Here is a 23311-nt window from a genome sequence, read left to right as displayed (position 1 = left end):
ATGGTTTAAACCTATATTATCACCATAGGAACCTTTGAGAAACACTTAAGAGAGGTGAGATATGATTTTACCTGCCATTCCAGATCACTCGATTCACAGCATTCATTTATTCATAGATGACAGAAATTTTGATAAAAAGTTTCATTCTGCAAGACAATATCAAAAGCCCTTCAATACCGTCGGTTGTTTAACAATATTTGACAAAAATAGATAGTTCCAAGGTAAACAATATTGATATTCCCAATGGACAAAATGTCCCTAGAAGCATTTCTAACTGGTTCATCAATTGATGATCATATGAGTTCTTACAACATCATATAATAATATTTTTTTTAAAAACAAACAGTGGACTGCATGTTAATATAGAAGTAATGTCCCTGTTCAGCAAGGGTGTTTCCTGCACAGAAGAGCCTGGTTTTTGGCTATGCTTTGTTTGATGCCATGTATTAGATAAAACTCAACAGGAGTTCAAGTTAGAAGACATCACAGAAAACATTTCCTTGCCCTTGTATCAAATAATTCCATTCCTCGGGACATTTGTTAGGTTGGTTTAATTATCAATTGTTTTGTAAACTGGTAAATCTATTATCAATTGTTTTGTAAACATGTAATCTGGTAAATCTAACTATGACGAATTTTATTAATTTACAGCACACTAGCCAACATGTGTTGTCTAATGAGCTGAAAATTAATATAAATTGCTTAAGAAATATATTACAGCTGAATTTCAAACAGAAAAATTAAAATGCAGTACAGAATAAAATTTATATTTTATTACATTTTAAGCAGTTTAATCTACGTTTGACAGCATCTACATCTAATCTATTTTTACAAACAAACTGTCCATGAATAAAGGCAACTGGTATCTCATATCTGTACAGTTTTCTATACTGTTTATTTTCAGTATCTGTTATATCTACAGTTTCTATTAACAAATTGTCTTTAAAAATCTCTTGAACATTTAATTTAAATTCATCACAAAGCATACAATCTTTTTTTGTAAACAGTTTCAGCTTTGGAACACCAATTAGTTCTTCCTCTGCACTAAAAATAACACATTTAAATAGAATAATTAATGAAAATAAACAGTTAAATGAACACATACGTTTATATGTAAACATAGTAAACAATATTAAGATACATTACTTATCATTAAATATTTAGGTAAAAGGATGTTAGTTAAAGCTGTAATTTTGAACACAGTACTCTCCAATGGGTTGTACATCACCAGAGAAACACTAATTTGATCATAATCAACATTTTAAGGTCATGACATCTTAATCTACTGTGTAGTATAATTTTTCCTCAATCTATAAAAAGACTTTATATTGGTAGATGTCAAATATAAACTTTCTGAGTTAAATTAATTAGGATAATAATTTTATCTTATTTGGTTTGGATGAATAATAGTAGGCTAGGACTATTGTAAATTGACACTTATATTAAGAAAAATTAACATAATACCAACTGATACTACACTGTTCAGATAACCGATAGTTATTCAAAATAATATAACTAAGGACAAGTTGTTGGTACTCCTTAAACATTAAAAACTAATATTAAATCAAATATGGAGCAAGTTGTAAATAATTTGATAACAAGGGACATTCAAAAATTAACGAGATGAACTGATGTAGAGAAAAAACAATTTATCAATGACAATGAAACTTACACCACTTGTCAACGTAGTCTCCAGCAACATTTAGACCACTTGTCCCACCATTTTGTGAACTGATCACAGTTAGTGATCAACCTTGCTGTTTGACCCATTCATGTACTGCTTTGCTGTTGTCAAACTTCTTGCCACGTTTCTTTGAGTGGGCTGAAAAAATGAAAATTAGACAGGGTGAAGTCTGGGCTGTAAGGAGGATGTGACAACACCTCCCAACCCAACTTCTCGAGCATTTCTACCTTTCTCTGAGCAAAATGTGGGACACATGTTGTCATGCAAGAGAATCAATCACACCTTTTGAGAGAGCACCCTGAGGTTTTCGCCTCATCCTGGGTCTCACATTTTGTTGGAGCACATTAGAGTAGTAGTCACTGTTCATGGTATGTTCTTACAGATAATCACTAAAAATTGGCCTTTGTTAAGTACTAGAAAACCGTCAAAATCACTTTACCGGTACAAGTTTTGAAATTTTTTTTGGCGGATGAATCCAGATGTTTCCATTAAAGACTTTACCATTTGGATTATAAATTCAGGGTTCAGAAAAAAGTAATTAATATTGAGTTCAAAAAATTCCTTCAAAATATGTTTTCTTTTATTTGAGACACATCTTGAGGATGTTGAAGACATCCAATGGTAAGATTTCAATGTGAAATAACCATGTTGAGGGATATGAGAATGGGTATTTCACATTTACAGACTCTCAGGGTTCATCATCCACTGACTTATGGCTCAAGTAATAAAACATCACTTTCTTTGTTATCTGTAATAATATTTTCTCAGATCATTGCCTGTTGGTTATAGACATAGTATTGTAGAGACTTAGCCACTGTTATAAAAAATTAAATGGATTTCAGAAAATATAACCAGATTTCAAACAAAAAATGAAAGATAAAATAAAGTAACTGGAAAACTACCATTGTTTTTTTAAGGTTATTGGAGCTGGCTAACAAAATACTGATTGAATGCTTTGCTGAAAAAATTATAACACGATATGGTTCAATTTTAAATGTTACAAAGTGTACACAGAAGTCTTCAAGTTACTAAGATTAAATAGAAAAACTAATTCTGGTTTCATAAAACAGAAATATCTAACTTGTAGCAAGAATTATAAAAAATTATATAGAGTAAAAAGAAAACTTATTAGAGAATGTGCACAAGTATGATAAAAAATGTGTAAGATTCTAGGGATTTTGGAGAGTAAAATATAATATTGCCGGAATGGCTATCATTTCAAGAAACTTTTCAATCATGTTAGGGAATATAGTAAAATAAAATATCTAAGTTAAACCCTGTGTTGACAATGGAAAATTGGATGTACCACCTTGATTGAGTGGAGAAAATGGCAAAAAACTCTAAGAATAATAAGACACCAAATGATAAACAAGTACTATATGAGCTGTATAAAAATATTTTTTCAGTCAAAATGTCATGGCATGATCCAATCGAGATGCTAACCCTTTCTGCAAGTTCTCTGACAGTTAATCGACAATTTGCATGTATCATATTGTTGATTTTCTGAACGTGTGTGTCATCAGTTGAAGTTGAAGGCTTTCATGGTCGAGGGTCATCTTCAGTTGACAGACAATCACTTATAAATCGTGAAAACCATTCGCAGCATTGCGTACGAGGTAGAACATCATCTCTATAAGCTTGTTTCATAACTTAAAAAGATTCAGTTAGTTTTCCCATTTCACACAAAATTTTATGTTGCATCATTGCTCCCAAAAAACACACATTACCAAAATTGCTACTAATATTTAAAATGTTGCACTCAAATAACAATAACACAAAAACTAAATGAGATATCAACATTCCAAGAACATGTGATTACAGAGGAGGTTATGCAAAATACAATGCTGCTACCACATGTCACTAGATATTTCCATTGGCGCATAATTTTTTTGAACAAACCTCGTACAATAGCATCAAATCCATACTGAAGTTTTTTGCAATGAGCATTCAATGTTTTAATTAATTAGCGGGAATTTGTAGTTTGCATTAAGACTGATCTGCTTCCAATTTTCCTGTTTACCTTGAAATTGCATTTATATTACATACAAAGGTGCCACAACTTACCTTACAGTTAAGATAAAAAATTCTCTTGGTTGAAATAGTAGAGAAACAACATACTGATACCAGGAATGGATTCTGTTATAAATTATTATGCTTTTTCAAGCACTATGTAGTTGGAAATTTCAAGGTAGAAGACATTCTGAACAAAATTACAGAAGGTAGAGTACAACAGCAGATTAAAAAGATTGAATAGAAAAAGTTGCTCATTGAACAAAGAGTTAAGTTTTAATATTGATTATCTTAACAGTGATAGGCAACTTCAAACAGTTAAGTGAATATTCAACCCAAGAATGGAGTTAATTCATTTTAATTAATATTCATTAGTATCATTAGTAGACTCAATATTTGTCTGCTATGCAATTTGTTGGAGGGATGAATATTGTCCATTTCATATCAAGGTCTATTTTAACAGAATTCCAGAAAAGATTTTTTAGTAAAAGTATCCTTAGTCAAAATAATCTAAGGGAATTTTAAGTGGTAGTAGCTAGATTGAGTTAACATTAAATTGTAAAGAGAAATATGAATTGTCAATGAAGTTTAATGATTAAAATGTCTTTAGTTTTTATTTTATTGTATTACGCTTAGTCTTTTTAATTTCCGAGACTTTTATTTATTGTTTATTTTTGGTAATTTCCAGCAAGTTATTCTGCTATGAATATCATATAAAGTTTTTGTAATAGCATTTTAGAAAAGTGTATTGTAATTATGGGTATTCTCTTGCTCAGCTATTTTTTTTATAATGTACTATTTCCTGCATACTAGTTATTACTATTAGAAGCAGGTTCAGCCAAAGTAATCTAAAAAGACTTTTCCCCTCTTTTTTTTTAAGTTTCACTAAATAAATATTGTAGTGTGTGTTCTTGTGAAAATATTCAACTGACAAGGGAACTGATGTTAAATTGAATCTTTATAATATTTTCCTTTTTGATTATTCATATATTAAATAAAAAATGAATTGTTTCTTGCTTTGTTGCATATGGTAATCTATGTTGTATAATTATATTTTTGTTACCTTGAACAGCACCATCTAACAACATCACATCAACAATATTTCTAAGTAACTTTTTTGTACTACAGAAATTTTATTATTATTCTCAAATAAATAATTCTACTCCTGGAGTTTGATAAAAGTATATACTTATTGTGATCAAGACACAGCCATTATCCATCACAGCTGTAAGAGGATATTCATAGGGTTAATGTAAGAATTAACATTTGACAATCCATTACCTGGTGTCGGTCTGTTCCTCTTCATATTAAGTATAAATAGTATGTGTCTGTGCATGACAAATAGATTGGCAGAAATTTTAATGAAACTCAAAGAGGACTTAAGATTTAACTTGGTTCAGTTTCAAATATATCCTGTTTCACGGCAAGACATGGCCAGCAAAGCCCATAACATAAATGTGCTAAGTAAAATAATAATTAATTTTAATTATAAATATATATGTTACAGCTAACGTCTGGAATTTATTTGTTCACAGACTGGACTTCATTTGTTCACTGCTGGTCAGACTACAAAGATGATGAAACAAATAAATAAATCTATTCTGAACTAATGCATTTTTCAACTACTTCCATTAAAACTTAATAAATTTGATTTATGGTAAAATATTTGTTTTCCCATCAATTGAGACAGTGATATCTTCACAGCATTGTTTTCCCAGAAATATAGTTACATTAACTTCATGTTAGTCTTTCTAGTGATGTAGTAGTGGCATTACACAGAACTGCTTTGTCTGAAAGCAATGATGTTTACAAGACTGCGGGATGAACAGAGTAAATGAGCCACTTTTAGGGTTAAATATTACCTACAATTCAGTGGGCCTGGCATGCTAATCTGCAACAGTACGAGGGTTATTTTTTTTCAAGATCCGATCGGTCACGAAATAAAAACCCGCGCAAAAATTGGATGAACCTTTGCACATATGTGTTGCGCAGCATCTCTAGTATGGCCTTCAATCATGTCGCGTCACTTCGTTTAGTTCTGAACACGCAGCTAGCACGTAAACATGTCTACAACAATAGCATCTCCCGCCAAGTGTGAGGTGCATGCGGTAATTCGATTTCTTCAGGCTGAGGGGTGTAATGCAGCTGAAATTCATCGACGAATAAGTAATGTGTACGGTGAAACTTCAATGAGTGACAGCAAAGCGCGACAATGGTGCAGGAACTTTAAAGCAGGATGTACAGATGTTCATGATGCAGGAGGTCAGGGAAGGAAGCAAGTGTCAACTGATGATCCCATTGAGCGAACAGAAGAGGCAATTCGAGAAAATCGTCAGTTCACAATTTCTGTATTGAGCGATTTGTTTCCTGAAATTTCAAGCTGAGCTCTCTATACCATTGTGAGTGAGCATCACAAAACAATGAGAATGGATGCCTCCCTAACGTTTCTCCAGCACTACCACAATGAAGGAGAATTTTTTGAACAAAACGGTCACAGGGGATGAGACATGGGTCCATTTCGAAACTGAAGAAACAAAAGAACAATCCAAATAGTGGATGCATTCTCATTCTCCCAGTAAACCAAAGAAGTTCAAGTGAACCTTCTCCAACAGAAAGTGTATGGCTACTAACCCAGTAGTGTTCTGGGACCGGAATGGAGTTCTCTTGGTGGAATTCATGGAACGTGGCACGACCATCACTGCAACCTCAACCTCATACTCTTCAACATCTACAAAGGGCAATTCAGAATAAGCAGAAAGGAATGTTGTCATCAGGCATTGTCTTTCTCCATGACAATGCTTGGCCGCACACTGCAGGTGTAACAAAGAAGCTCCTGCAGCGTTTTCGTTGGGAAGTGTTTGATCACTCACCATACAGCCCGGACTTGGCTCCATCTGATTTTCACCTCTTTCCTCACATGAAACACTGGCTAGGAGAAAAACATTTTGGCACAGACATCAAGCTGCAGACCAGCGTAGAAACATGGCTGAAAACACAGGTGGCTCCGTTCTATGACGAGGGTATTGGAAAGTTGGTACCACGCTACGACAAATGTCTAAGTCGGAGTGGCGATTATGTAGAGAAATAGCGTAACTATGTAAATACTTGTTACAAATAAAAAATTTTATTTTCACTGTGGTTTTAATTTCATGATCGATCGGACCTTGAAAAAAAATAATAACCCTCGTATAATAAACTCTGTGAAAAACACAACTGGTAACTATATCACTTCTCACGTTTCTTATTAACCCAGTCCTGAATTTGTTATTCTTGAGAAGGATTATGCCATTTTTAAAGCAACTACACGTTGTATGTCAAGCTACCTACAATCATTTGGTTAAAGGAAGTAATACAGCTATAATTATTTATTATTACTGTTATATTTTATTATAATTTATTATAATTATTTATTATTACTATAATTATATTTATTACTGTTAGCCCTACAGTACATTTTTACAGATCTGTAAAAATGTATCATTGTTTCAAACAGTAAAAATGTACCAATGTTTCACTGTTTTAAACTGTGGAATACTTACGTGCTAAGGATACATTTTACTGAAAAAAATGTCATATTTAGAGAAAAATAAAAAAATGGTTAAAAGTTTCCATTGTTGAAAATAGCAAGATAAGAGACTGAAACACATCATGATGTCAACAACCTTTTTTTCCTTTTTATAAATATTTCTAAGGATTAATTTGGAAGGAACTGAAAAAGTTACACATAACTAACATTTATAAAAGAAGTATTAAATACATTTATTACAAAATTTAATAAGATTATATATATAAAAACAGTTCGCATCTGAAATGCAATCTTATACCCCAGTAAGTTCTTTATTTTATAAATAAACATTATCATTTTACTACGACCTTACAATTAGATGTACAGAGTTTTAAAGGCAATTTTAAAACTGTATTTTAAATCGATTAAATACACCACTATACTCTAAATATATTGATGTAGTAAAAAACACATGCCGACTCATTTAGTAAATAAAGGAAAGAAAAAAAGTTAAGTTTTTATGAAGGTATTGTTTATTAATAACTTATAAAAAAAATTAAAATAAAATAAAAAATGATAAACTAATATATGAATAATATATAAAAAAGAATAAAGAAAGAGATAAAAATTTTCAAAAATACAATACATTTTTCAAATTATATTCTAATAAATCCTGCAAAAAATTAAGAAGTTTTTGAAACTCATCTTTTCATTAAAGTCCTCTGAAAGATAATTTTTAAATTTACAACTAAACAGATACTCACATTACCTCTCAATCTACAGAAAACTAACTACACATACGTCTTTAATATGCTATAGTAAAATCAACTGCGTAATTGTTTCTTAAAAAAAATAATAATGGAAGCTTACAAAAAATTAAAGAGTAAATTTTACACTTTACCCTTAAATTCATCAGCAGAATAAAAATTTTGATAGCTAAAAATTGTAGTTCAAAATTTCCAATTTCAAACATGACAGCAAAATATTTTTTTTCACTCAGAAGGAAAATAACTAAACACAATTTACAAATTAGTTTTAAATTAATAACAAACCTTTGCTAATATGGTTATATTAATCAATCAAGATAGGCAGATATCAAGCTGCCATTCCTGAACAAATATGAGAACACCTTTAAATATTTTATATATAACACCTATATATATTTTATATTTTTTAAATATTTTTGTACCAAAAAATTTTCTTAGCAATATTTTTTTTATTTATTTTCATCTATGAGAAATGTAGTTATTATATTTTATGCATTTTTTAAAATTATGCTTAATTGCACAGATATATAATGTAAATTGAACTTTTAATTTTGTTTACTTGTACAACATTTGGAATCACTGTACATTTTTTAAATTATATTTTATTTATTTATAATAGGGCATTAATGAGAAAAAAATACATACAACCATAAAATAAAGTGTTGTAAATAATAACTTGGTAACATTAACTGATTAACAATCTAAACCAGCAATTAACATTTACTGTCAGGTTTCACTAAACTTTGTCAGATTTAAGAGTGAAAGTAGAGATTACTTTATTAAGTACATCAAGTAAAGAATTTAATACATGAATCTCTTAAAGCACTTTACTTTGAATCAAAAATATGATAAAATGGTTACTTTCAGAAGAACAAGCATTTTATACACAGATGCTGACATGCAGTATATTCAATATGTAAGAGAACAAAAAAATTTGATACATAAATATTCATTCACCTCAGGTATAAATTAAAGGCAAAGAAGATACATGACAGGTTGTTTGAAATAACAGAGAAAAATTAAGAAAAAAGACAACATGTATAAGTTACTGGCATTCATAGTAACAATAAGCTGTTTTACAATAAAATAGACTAAAAAATGTTGTTTTAACGTTATGTTTTGTCACAATTATATATAATATTTCTTTTTTTAATTGTAATAAAATAATTTTTTTTCAAAGAATTATTTATTATGTTCTTAATGGTCAGCTTTGTAAAAACATGTAAAAATTAATTTTATCTTAACAAAATTTGTTAATTATATTCTCAATCAATAAGTATTTAAATTGTATCGCTAAGATCAACAATAGTTCCAATGGTATCACTGGATATAATATAGAGAAAATTTTACAATTTTTATTAAAAAAAATCAGAGAAAAATAATAATTTTCCTTGGTTTGGTCCAAGCTCTGAATTATTATTAGATATAATCTGCTCTAGTAACAGTAAAAAATTTAAATTATACAATCCAAATGCTGTAAAATCAACAAAGTAACAAACAAAATTTGTAAATAATAAGTGTATAAATATAAGCTTAAATACATACAAACAGCTATAGCAGCTGTAATAAACAAAAGAGTTATTGCTTAATTTTGTTCCATTTAATTAAAACAGAAAAACTATGTATGATTAAACATTTATAAAAAAAATTATTCTATAAGCAACCAGAGGTTAAATATGATTTAATATGCTGTACAACAATAAATATATGCCCAGTTTTTGAATCGGTAAAGAAAAAAAGATGTTCTCAATATTTAGTTAAATATTTTATCAAATTTCAGATTTAATTAGCAATTAAAATAATTTATCACAAGTAAAGTTATATGCAATTATCAATAAATGCACTCTGTACATATATTGTAAGGAAATAATAGATTTTAACCATTACACCATGTGAAGAGATATTTGGTATTGATATCTTTATTCTATTTTTAATCAGACTTACAATCTCTCTACCATGATTGAAGAAGCACCACCTCCACCATTGCAAATAGAAGCTACTCCTTTTTGGCCAGGTTTCAAACTATATAGCAGATGAAGAATGATACGACAACCTGACATCCTGTAAAACAGCAAAAGATCAGTACCTATGTAATCAAGCATCTAACCCTTATTCAGAAACTTAATTATTGTTTTAGATCTCATTTCAAGAATATTATAAAAAATTTGAAATATGATCAAAGAGAATGTATAATTTACACTTTCTCTATCACTAAATACATTACTTTAGTTAAATTTACAGTACATTTTTTTTGCTCCAGCACATACATATGTTAGGTGTCGATAACCATTTAGGCAAGACCAACATAGAATATAAATAAGTACAACCAAACAAATCCTTTTTTGATAAACCTTATTAAAATTAGTGAAGTTTCCCATGTGTGTAGGAGTATTCAGAATGTGCTTATTTGAGGCTAAAAATGTTCTCGAAAAATCATCCAGCAGATCTGATAACAAAGTTGCTATGAGACAAGTTTCCACATGAAAACTAAAAAGGGCAGAGTGGTTGAAACACTTGATTTATTTGGACAGATAAACATCAGCTGCTAGCTATGATGTTCTTATAAACACAGGTTATTAGAAAATCAAGTACACAAAAAACATTACAGGTCCTGGCTTTATTTGATTAGAAGTTCAGCTCTAGATTATACAGTAACTCTATAGCAACTATTTTACACAAATCCAGTGAATCTATCTTAATAAAATCTACAAAACACCAACGAGAAGGGATGAATTTTAAGCAAAAAGGGTGAAAATATATTTCAAGCATTCCATGAAATAAGGTAAATGAACCCTTCCTAAAGGGATTCTCTAAAGTACAGACAGAGGGTTCTTGCCTCACCCTTAATTCCTTAGAAGACTTGGGTATCTTTAGTCATGATGGGAACATTACATAAATGAGTTTGCATTTACCAGCACAAATACATACAAATACATAATGGAGAAAATTAACTACAGATAATAAACAGTCACTTAGGACATGTTAGAGGTAAAAATATATAATTTTTTATTTATATGTCTGAAAACCAAAACTAATTATTTTAACATCAAGAAATCAGCTGATTGCTTCATATAAGTTCATATCATTTATTTATAATTTAGCTGGATTAAGAATGAAACTGAATTGGGTTTTTAATTATAATACATAATTTGGAAGCAAATTAAACCATGAGCAAAAGAAGGCAGGATTTTAAGTAAATTATGTAAAAAAAAAGTTTACTTAATTTCATCAGAAATTTATGAAAAATAGGCAAAGAATGTAAAAAGCTTTTGCAAGCACAGCATAAAAAATAAAAAAAGAGAAAGGGATGCTCTTTTAAAGAGATGGTCAGTTGAAGTTTTAATGAATGTACTTTAAAATCGTAAATATAAGAATAATTGTAATATACATACCCAATAGGATGGCCTAAGCTGACAGCTCCTCCGTGAACATTAACCTTTGATGGATCAATATCTAACATCTTCATATTAGCCAACACTACAACACTGAAAGCTTCATTTATCTCCCACATTGCAACATCGTTTTTATTGACACCAGTTTTTTCCAGTAACTGAAATTTTAAAAATATATTTCTAAAAAAATAACCATTTTTTTAAATAATTATTATTACTGTATTGTAAAAGATAAAGCTGTAATAATAAATAAAGATGTTATGCTTTTATTAACATGTTTAGTGTAATGTTTAAGCTGCCTTTATAGTCCACATACTGTTCTACTTCCTTGTAAATACTACTATTACCACCACTAGAACATCCTATATATTATTAAAATTAAAGCAATATTACATTAAAATAATTATATTTCTAATACTGTCAATAGTGTTCATTTTAATAGTAATGAACAAGACTGTTATTGTTGTAATGCATATAAGTTCTTGATTTGGAGCAACTCCTAAAATATTGATCTACATAACATGGTCTGTTAGTGTATATTTGAAAATCTGATAAACAATTATCGTTATCTACTAACTACAATCTCTAGGATAATAAAAATTTAATAAATCTCAGCAGGTGCAACTACATATTCTTGTTCCATCAAATTTTTTTCTATGAAAAAAATAAAAGAAATTTATTTTTTAATTACAATTCACATTAGTAATAATAACACAATTAAGTACACAATAACAAACACAATTTTTAAGGATAATCTTAAAATTAAATGCAAAACACAAAAATGTTAAGAAATATATTGTGATATGATACATGGGCAGGCAAATAATTCGTAGCAACAAATTCCACACTGGTGTTGTTTATAAGAGCATACTCATCTTATAAAAGAATATGTTACTCTGGACACTGTTTACAATAATAGATTTTGATTGGTTTCAGCAAGGTGTGGAAATTGTAAGATTATTTATCAGCCCAATTAATACTTCCTTCTAATTTTATTGGTGCTATAGGTTATATTCCTTTAATTATATCACTCTTATCTAATTTTAGACTGATCTAACCACTACAATATACTATAATTTTGTACCAACCTCCAAATGCCCAAAATAGATCTAGAAAAATGTTACTACACATGTCAGCCTATGTGACAGCAGCATAGCATCAAATTCATTCTTGCTGTCCACCAAAGCAGCAAAATCATTCCTCACATCTATGTCAATTCAGAGGTAATGAATTATTAACGAGATAAATAATCATAAAAATTGACTTATACAAAGAAAATACAATCTTGAAATTTTTATGACTAGATGTGAAATTCACTACGATAAAAATAATACTTTTATTCATATGAACAATGTTCAAATCAACATTGATTGTTGGTTCATTTTAAATTGTAGTCTAAATTCCAATTAGTTAACAATGTTAAAATAGAAATGTTTAATAAATCTAAGAGGCTTCATGTAGGGCAACATTGCAATAGTGATCATCAATTTACAAGGTATGATGATAAAATTTTAGATGTTTATAATAAACTCATATTAATTTATATTTGTTACTGCAGTCTACATTTGAATTTATTTGCTGATAATTTTTGTATTTGTCCTTCGATGTTAAGAGTAAGGTGCAGGGATCACGCTTCCATGAAAGGGTTGCAGTTGAAAGAGCTACAAATTAGAGTAGGTGAGCAAAAATGTTTTGCAAGAAACCTAAAGCAAAGGCAATGGCAAAGTTCAGCTAAAACATACTGATGAAAATGTCTACAGAGGGATTTGCATCAGTGGCATCCTGATGGAGGGCGAACCGATGAATGTGACACGTAACTATATTTAAAGGGTCTCTAAGACCTTATAGTTCTGGTAAAGCCAATCAGGGCTAGTAATGAAGGGGGTGGTGTGATGACTCGAATCGTCGTCACAAGGTGAATGTCTTCCCCTACAGGAGGTTAGGATAATAAAAAGGAAATGCTATGACACAATCAACATAACCACACCTCAAGGTATGCAAATAATAAGTCTGTTAACAAACTTTAAACTAATACAACAAAGATAAGAAATACAAGGGACGTTCAATAATTAATAAGACAAAATTGATGTAGAGATAAAGCAGTTCATTCAATGACAATGAGACTTTTTGAGGGTCAAGTTGGCAATCTTGTGAACACATTTAATCAGTTGTTCAATCATAATTAATCTGAACATAACCTCTTTTGTTGATTTCAGAATGTAGCTCTGCTTGAAATGTGTATCCCGGAAGAGCAACGTTCAGTGATATGATTTTTTCCTATCCTGAAAAACCAGCAGAAATTTATTCAAGAATGTTGAAACAGTATGGTGAAAAGTGTTTAAATCTCAGTAATGCGCATAAGTGGGTGGAACAGTTTAATTTGGGCAGGACAAGTGTGACTGATCTCCATCGCTCTGGAAGACCAGTTGAAGTTTCGACTACCACACTGCAAAATTGAATAAATAATATTCACGAAGACAGGGAAGTCAAAACTTCCCAAACTGCTAGTATGTGTAATATTTTGTGTTGGAACCGTGCATTCAATCATTCATGACGTGCTGAATTATTGCAAAACGTGTTGGAGGTGGGTTCCAAGAGAGTTGACTCAACCCCATAAAGACACCCAGATTCACATTTGTTCTGAGCTCAAAGAACGGTTTGAAGTGGAAAGTCTTTCTAGATCGTATAATAACCTGTGATGAAACGTGGATATACTATTTTGAGCCCGAATCAGACAGTCTTGAGTTGAAACATCGTGATTCGCCCACCAAAAAAAATTTCAAAACTCATGTGTTAGCTGGTAAAGTGATCTTGATGGTCTTCTGGAACTCACAAGGTTCAATTTCTAATGACTATTTAGAACAAAATACCGTGAACAGTGAGTACGATTCTAACATATCCAACAGAAAGTTAGATCCATGATAAGGCAAAAACACTAGGGCGCTCTCTCAAAAGGTATGATTCTCCTGCATGACAACGTGTGCCCCCACATCGCTCAGAGAACAGGAGAAATGCTCGACAAGTTGGGATGAGAGGTGTTGTCACATTTTCCTTACAGCCCAGACCTTGCCCCATCCAATTTTAATTTGTTCAATTCGCTCACAGACTTTTTATGCAGTAAGAAGTTTGATGACAATGAAGCAATCAAAAATGCGGTACACAACTGGTTCAAACAGCAAGGTAAAGACTTCTAACTGTGGGAATCAAAAAGCTCACAGAATGGTGGAACAAGTGTTTAAATGTTGTTAGAGACTATGTTGAAAAGTATTGTAAGTTTCATTGTCATTGAATAAATCATTTTTTCTCAATTTGTCACGTTAATTACTGAACGTCCCCCGTTAAATAAACAAGACTAAATATCTTTAAAATAATTTTAATTTAATAGTATAAATCAAAAGGAACTACAACAATACAGGTGACACAAATCACTGCACACAGTCTACTGATTAATTTCTTTTAAATTCCATACTTAATAATCAACCTACTAATTTCAGATACAACTTAAAATATTTTTTACTTACCTTTCAAGTAGAATATGCATCCTCAAAATAAGGAAGTCAGTCCATAATTATCCAGACCTGTGCGAATACACTGTGATATGGTGTATTTATTTAAATATCAGTAAAAAATGTAACAGCTGGAATTCATACCTACTTTACTTTAGCAAGATTAAATTTAAATCAAGGTCACAAGACATTTGTCATGATTTCTAAATGTTTTTCCTACTTTACACATGAAATATGAATCTACGCTTTTCCAAACGTCAGAATAAACTGCTGATTATAATGCCATGTATTTAAAATCAATCTTCCAGTAGGGATACAGACTTAATTTAATAAAAGTTGACTGTAAAGTGTAAGGAGAAGGGCATTTCTTGAAGTAAGGTTTTACTTTCTTTGTTAATTTTTAACATTCTAAGTTACAAAGTACGTAATAAAGTTATTACAAAAGTTAAAAAAATTTGAATTCTTAAAATAAAAAATCCTTTTCTAAGAGGGGGTGTGATCAACTCTTCCCTACTGAATTTCTGCTTTATGTAAAATAAAGTACACATGGACGCTATATATATATATATATATATATATATTTATAAAATATGATACCTTAGGAATAGAAATAGCAGGAGCAATTGGAAAATCAATAGGTTCTGTTGCTGCATCTTGGAATCCAATAATACGTCCAATTGGTTTACACTTAAAATTATCAGCTGCTTTTGGGGTTGCTAACAAGAGAGCAGCTGCACCATCATTTAAAGTCGATGCATTCCCAGCAGTAACAGTTCCACCTTCTTTCTGGAAAAATTTCAAAATAAAAAATTATAAATGTAAGATTAGTAAAAAGTCTGGTACAGCCGATCTATGACTCACTCTTCCATAAGACATGAATACTCAATCACAAGAGTTCTAGCCATCAAAAATAACAAAAACACATTGAACAAACACCACTAAATATATGCATAGCTTTATTTCGTGGTGTGTTTATTTGCGGTGTTTGATAACTAGCTATTTATCAAGCAGCTACAGAAATTTATTACTGGCTGCTATTTTCGAAATAAATGAGCCACCAAATATTCAAAAAGCTAACTTTGCTAGAAAATGTGTTTTCTCATTGCCAACCAGTAATTTATAAACATTTTTGTAGAATTAAAGAAATGTACAGCGCCACCAATCAATGGCATACTGCCTTAAAAATTGTTATGTAAGCAGTTAAATCCCTTATCTGAAATTCCTCTATCTAGACTTTCCCATAACTAGGAAAACCAATTAGCAGATAAAAATAATTAAACTAATTTTTTTAGATGTTTTATTTCTTTTCATGCTTTCATCTGAATAGAAAACTAATTTTTTTAGATGTTTTATTTCTTTTCATGCTTTCATCTGAATAGAAATTTACATTTGAAAACAAAACAGAGAAAAGTTTAATGTTTCAATTCAGTTAACACATTAATTTCACTTTATTGTATAATTAACAAATTATTCAATAGATCTGTTGGGTTTTACTACTTTTATATACTCGCACTGTAGGAATTACCACTTAATATTATATACAGCTACTGTACTACAATGTTTTAATACAATAATGTTAAAAATGCAAACAGTCATTAAGTTGATCAACTTGTTACATATCTGTACTATATCTTGAATTACTATATCATATCTGTAATAACATGCATATATATTGTAAAAACCTGAAAAGTCTCCAACAGTAGTATGTTTTCTTTGTCTGTTATACGTTGAATGATGAAAGTTCATTTACTGTAGAAGGATTGTTATACTTAAGTTCTTTTTCAGTTAACTATCTTCATTACTTTCAGTGTATTGTTAAAATGATAAATATCAACAAAAAGAAGAGAGCTGTGATTATATATATAATCAGCTGTATGTGCTTCCATGCCTGGATGTTCATCCACAACAGCATAGCAGGGGTGATCATTCCAAATGCTGACTGAGCAGCATTTTGGAGTTGCTTGTTGTTGATGTATCTGCATTTTTGGATCTCTTCTTTTACAAAATCATAGAGTGCATTGTTAATTGTAGTGAGATCAGGGCTTCTTGCTGCCAAGAGAATGGAGCCAGTAACTCTTCTGTCTCATGACCAATCCAACAATTCGGAGAAATCTCAATGAGGCATCTGTGAACGCAAAGCAAAATGCGCTGGAGTACCATCTTGCTGAACATAATGATATCAGTGATTCATTTTGCTGTTAATTCTGGAAACAATACTCGTCGATCATGCTCAGATAAGTGCGTTGATTAACTGCACCATCAAAAACATAAGGACCAAGGAGATGTTCAGCTGATATTCCAGCTCAAATCACAACATGAGGCAGATGGTGTTCAATTTCCACAAAAAAGTAAGAACTGTCTTGCGCCCAGAAAAAAACATTTTAGTTATAAATCGCACATTCATCTGAGAACATGATTTTCTAGATTTTCTAGACTAATACCATTAGCCTAAATATGACAGTAAAAAGTTACCATTTGGTTTTTAATTAAGTGGATGAATTATTCTTCAACAGTTTCCTTAAAAGAGATCAATATCCAGGGAATTGGTTTTCAGTGTAGTGGAACTGCTTGTGACTGATTAAGCAATAATTTTTGCTAGTAAATCAGTCAGTTATTTATAACAAGAAATAAATTTTTAAGGTGGAGATTAGTGAAAATCCACTCCAGTGAAAAAATTTCTACTCCATCAAAAATAATTTTAAAAAAACCAGGAAAAACCATGTCAAATTTATTTTTTTTTTTACATACTAGCTAGTTTGAGAGATTAGAGTACCCTGAGTATATTAATACAATGAAGTAGATAAGAAAGCAAAAAATAAACAACATACTCACTTGAAACACTGTTGAAAGTTTATCAAATTTGTCAAAATTTACTCTTTTATATTCTTCATCTTCAGTTACAACTATGTTAGGTTTACCTGCAATGAAAAGATGAAAAAAATATTAAAATTACACAGAAACATTCTGGGATATGGACTGTAAAGAAATTTCAATTAATATCTATGAAATCGTGATTAGTAATGCTTGTTGGCTACCACAAAAAGTGGAACTAAAAATCGAGTTCAAAGTAAACTTTCAAAAACTGTGACTTTGGTCTTGGACATACCTGATCCATACAACCAATCAAACAAGCCCACTGGGCTGGTCTAGAGGTTAACTCATCATCGCAAATCAGCTGATTTCAAAGTCAAGAGTTCTAAGGTTTAAATCTTAGTAAAGGCAGTTACTTTTATATGGATTTGAATACCATATGATACCGGTTTCTTTGGTGTTTCAATTAACCACACATCTCAGGAATGGGTTGACCTGAGACTGTACAAGAATACACTTCATTTACATTAATACATATCATCCTCATTCATCCTCTGAAGTAATACCTTACGGTGGTTCCAGAGGCTAAACAGAAAAAAAGAGAGCCAATCAAACATTTCTTTGAACCATCTATTGAAGAGAACTGATCTATTTGTAGAATTCACAAACCATGGTTTTTTCTGTAAGTCCTGTTTCTATGATATCCACTATAAGGAAAGATTCTGTACAATTGTACATAAAGTGAGAAGTTGTAATTGTGCCAATAGTCACAACATGCAGTTGAGCAACTGAGGCCTCAAAGTTAGAGGTTTGGGAAGAGAGCCTGTCAAGAATATAAACCATTTTACTAATGTATTGCAAGGGTCCAGCAGATTACCCTTTTGAACAATAATTATGTTTATTTATTCTTAGTGCTGTCAGTTCACCAAAGAAGGTTTGTGAAAGGGAGTTAAAAATAAACACCAAGTATAAATTATTTATGAGAGATTTATGTCCAGGTTTTCTTAAATGATCCAATGCAAACTGGAGGCCCAAACTTGACAGAGGAAATAGAAACGAATATTTTTGTCAATATAAAAATAATACTGAGGGTATTACCTCCAACTAATGGGGATTTGGAGGGTGCCATTCTAAAACAAAAGAGTGGATCTGCATAGTTTAAGTAACTTAGCAGCTACCCTTCTTCCTATTTCAAGAATACATAAATTTAGGACCCACAGTAACATTCGATAAGTGGCATACATACTGCCAAATAAATAATTTGCTGGGACATCACCTCATTTTCAACCACCAACATAATTTTATAGATCCAGTAGTAGTATCTACACTACGCATAGAAAATATATGCCATTCCAAAAACAAGAAGAAATGCAGAAAAAGCTGACAACTCGTAGAATTATACCTCTAATGAATTCATGTGGTGAGGAAGGCATACTAGTATATGTGAATATAGAAACAGAAGTTATGTAAAAAAAAATTAATCTACCCTTTGAGTAAAATTTTGAGACACAGGAACCATAAGGTTTGTATTTCCCTGCTCCCTTGATCAACTAAGATTACAATTAAATGGCATCAATGTTCTATATACAGAAATCATTTTGTCAAATTTCATCCAAATTGGTGCATCAGTCTGGAGATATCAAGCAAAACATAGGCTAACATATATAAATATGTGTTTACATCCTTCTAAAATTTTTTAATTCTACAATTGTGGTTTTTGGAATGAGGAATCATAAAACATATAGATATGCAAAGAGTTTCAAAATGCAAAATTTGACCTGATTAGCAGACTTACTGTATAGTTAACTACACAGCAGAATGTAACTACAAAGCTGGAGAAATAAAAATAAATAAAATAAAATATGGATAAATTTAATGAAAATACAATAAACAATGAATGTGAAGAAGGGAATACATGATTTTGCCTCTGTGAACACATGGTGATGAACAGTGGGGGAACACAGGAACTGATCTCAACTGTGGTAGGAAACAAAAAAATAAAGCCAATTGATATATTAACAACAGTAACAAATACACTATCATAATATCATAAAGAAGTTTACAATGGTAACTTTTAAAATGATATTAAATTATTAACAACAATATATCCTATATTTTATTTGAACTGATTTTTATCACTATTTTTAATTTTACCTTTATTTGAAGTGTAAACTAAAAATAAAAAAATAATCATACAGAATTATGCATTTATTTAAATAAATTCTTAATAATTTAAATAAACTAGGCTTAAATTTCTAAAAAATTATAAATTAATTTTTTAAATAAAATATTTAATAAATTACATTTGAAACAAGAAAAAACTAAAAATTAATAATTTGACTACAAAGAAGCTTTAATTTCATTAAAATTGGTAGAATATTATGCAGGGTTGAGTACAAATACCTGACATTTTACCAAAGAAATGATGATAAATCACTGATGACTAATGAAACTTCACTGGGGTAAGTAATAATGTACAAAGGACACTCATAAGCACACACATATAAAGCAGCACTAAAACTTCTGGCTTGAAAATGGTAAAGATCTTCTGGTCAACCTGTACTTGAGAATTACTGAAAATAGTTTGCTTTAAAGATAAGTGTGAAGATACTAAAAATGTAATAAGAGAAGCAAATGAGTGTAAAGAAAGTAACTACAAAGTAATGCACAAATTAAATTTTACAAAATAATGTAAAACTGTATATGTAAGTAATGTACAAAATGCAAAGTCATAAAAAATGATAAAATCAGAGCTCAGCCTATAAGTGTGATCTGTGAACTTGAACAGATTAAAAATTTCAAATGTATGAACATCTGTAAAATCATTCTTTTACTAATTTTTTAAAAAATTTTAATAAAAAAAACCACTGCACTTTTTTAGCTAAGTACAATTTTTTGACAACTTTTTGCATTATTATTAAAGTAAAATATTACAACTTTTTTTCTTTAATGCAGTTGCTGAACTATTAGCAAGTTAAAACTAGTTGTATTAGAATACAACAATTTATTAAATTTACAAAAAAAAAACTTTTTGTGAAAAAAGGTAAAAAAAAAAGTGAAACGTTAAAAATATATGCCACAATAATTTAAATTTGGAGGAAGGAAATTTTACAGCCTCTGGTTTACACGCAAGAAATCAATGATGAGTCATTAAAGATTTGACTACTAATGTCCTGAAGGATAAAATCAAGGGTAACATAATCAAAATTAAGAAATATCACTAACTAATATGATGACTGTTAACTTATTTTTGTCATGAGTTTTTGTTTGCAAACTTGTTCATTTTCTACATTTATAGTCAAATTATAAAAGTAAAAAAAATGATTTCTTGTGAACTAAAAAAAATAAATAAATCAAAAGCTAATCAATTTTTTTTAAATATTTTAGCATAATCATTGTTATACAAAAAGGTAATACTTCATTAATAAATAGTTTAGCAAATTGCATCCTAGTAGCACAGTATTCATAAAAATTAATTGAAATTAATTTTTAGGGTAACAAATTTTAGGGAATAATAACTAACGGAACTCTGTGCATTAATTGGGAGTCAACTGACCTTTATCATTGCTGTACTTAACTGTAATTTTATGCCTTATTGTTGATAATTTATTAATTAAACTTTATCATAATTAGGGAGGCTATATAAGTAAAAAACGATTAACATGTAAATAGCTATAAATTCATCACTATTTCTATTTGCATGTCTTCAAGTGTATATGGATACACTTGAAGTATTACATTTGAAGTACACTTGAAGAAGTATTAGTACAAAAAAAAATTAATCTCTGTCACCTGAGTTTTCAGTAATGTGTTCTACATAATAATATTCACCTCTTTTTTGTGGAACAGAAACTGGTATCAATTCATCAGATATATCACCATTAGCATAAGCAGCAGCACTCTTTTTGTAACTACTGATAGCAAACTCATCTTGTTGTTCTCTGGTTATTGATAATTTCTTAGCTGTATTCTCAGCACAATTACCCATATGTATTTTATTATAGACATCAGTTAAACCATCAAAAACAATACCATCCTGCAATAAATAATAAAATCTTACCAGTAAATCAAAATTCAATATTTAAGCCACTTCTCATTCAACATAAAAAACTGACTATCTACTACATAAATCTTGCCCCAATAACATCTTTTAAGTTGTTTAAACTTTATACTCTTGTTACAGTTGCTGATATCATTAAAAAGGGGTTTTACTACGAACCCTGTGGTGGAGTGGTAATGTTTTGCCTTTTGTTAGAAGTACTTTAAATATCACTCAAGTATGTCTTTTTCATATACTAAAACATTTCCATTCCATACTCCTAAGCACAAGATTGCTGCTTAAGTGGTGAATTAACATCTAATAAAAAAAAGATCAAATATGACTGAATATATATGAGGATGAAAGAGATAAAAAAAAAGAGCAAGAAAATAAACAATAATAAAATAAGTTTCATTAACATACTGACCAGCAAATTAACTCCACCATAACTTGTTTCACCACGTTTCATATAAAATGGAACATTAGACATAGACTCCATTCCACCAGCAACCATTATTTCTTGGTGACCGCACATCAAATTTTGAGCAGCCAACATCACAGACTTCATACCAGATGCACACACCTTGTTAACTGTTGTACAATCTACTGAATATGGTAAACCTTAACAGAGTGAACAATTCACATGCTAATTTTGATTTTAAAAAGAATAATAATTAAATTAATAACCTAAGAATTTTAATGACCTGAATGAATAACTTTGTAAATACAGTTAAACTTGTTTAATTTGAAAGTGAAAAGGACACAAACCTTAAATTAACTAAAAATTTCAATTAAGCAATATGTAACTTACTAAATCAAATACATTGCAATACTATAGATCAATTAATTTGCAAAGATTTTGCTTAGGAAATACATTATATACTCTAAAATCATGTAAATTGAGATTGTACATTAGCACAAGTCTGGAGGTAAAAAATAAAGTTTTATTAATAAAAATTGGGCCATTTATTGATAAAAAGATTAATCAAACACATACTTCTTAAATGTTCAAATCTAAAATACATTATATTTTTTTACTCTAAAACCATCCAATACAGCCTTAAAATTAACTTTTTTTTTTTTTAACCTACCAATCTGCAATCAATTAATTCTTTTCGCAGAGGATGAGATGAATGTAGCATGTGTGAAAAATGCCATGCCTGACCGGGATTTGAATCCAGGACCTCCAGATGAAAGGCTGAGATGCTACCAGTCACGCCAAAGAGGCCGGCAGCCTTAAAATTAACTGTGTCTAGTTTACCAGTGAATTCATTAACCTCAATTAGAGATCTAATCAATCTATACATTATATAATGAGGAAGAGGGTTTCTGTTAGCTGAGGATAAACAGAAAAACTATTCAATCAATCACAACCAAATTTTTACCCATGGTTCTTGGTATAACTGGAAGGTTTTTAGATATACTTGTATTTCATCTGGAAAAAAAATATACATATACATGTAGTAGTGGACATTGCCAGTTGAAACACAAACATTACTGAATTGAATTAGTAAACTGTGAGTCTCTATCAGTGTGTGAGCTGGGTTTGAACTGAATGTTTTGAATCAATCAAATGTATAATATTGCAAAAATAATA

At 30.1% G+C, this 23311-nt stretch overlaps 1 protein-coding gene across 5 annotated transcripts in view; it reads right to left on the bottom strand.

Moving 5' to 3' along the window:
- Positions 1 to 753: 753 nt before the first annotated feature.
- The window catches only part of Acat1 (Acetyl-CoA acetyltransferase 1), a 33909-nt gene continuing 11351 nt past the window's right edge, over positions 754 to 23311 (bottom strand). For 2 of the 5 annotated variants that reach the window (XM_075370287.1, XM_075370288.1), the window contains exons 4-10: positions 22142 to 22335; positions 21507 to 21711; positions 17697 to 17782; positions 15462 to 15650; positions 11359 to 11516; positions 9911 to 10027; positions 754 to 1044 (exon numbers count right to left, since the gene is read on the bottom strand). In XM_075370287.1, the coding sequence (XP_075226402.1) occupies positions 765 to 1044; positions 9911 to 10027; positions 11359 to 11516; positions 15462 to 15650; positions 17697 to 17782; positions 21507 to 21711; positions 22142 to 22335 (1229 nt within the window). In that variant the 3' untranslated portion in view covers positions 754 to 764. Of the gene's footprint in view, positions 1045 to 1776; positions 1823 to 7423; positions 10028 to 11358; positions 11517 to 15461; positions 15651 to 17696; positions 17783 to 21506; positions 21712 to 22141; positions 22336 to 23311 lie in introns of those variants that run through there. The other 3 variants (XM_075370289.1, XM_075370290.1, XM_075370292.1) reach the window with 3 other exon arrangements.

Source organism: Lycorma delicatula, chromosome 7, assembly GCF_047948215.1.
Source record: "Lycorma delicatula isolate Av1 chromosome 7, ASM4794821v1, whole genome shotgun sequence".
NCBI classification, from domain to species: Eukaryota; Metazoa; Arthropoda; class Insecta; order Hemiptera; family Fulgoridae; genus Lycorma; species Lycorma delicatula.
This window is presented reverse-complemented; position numbering and strand designations above follow the sequence as displayed.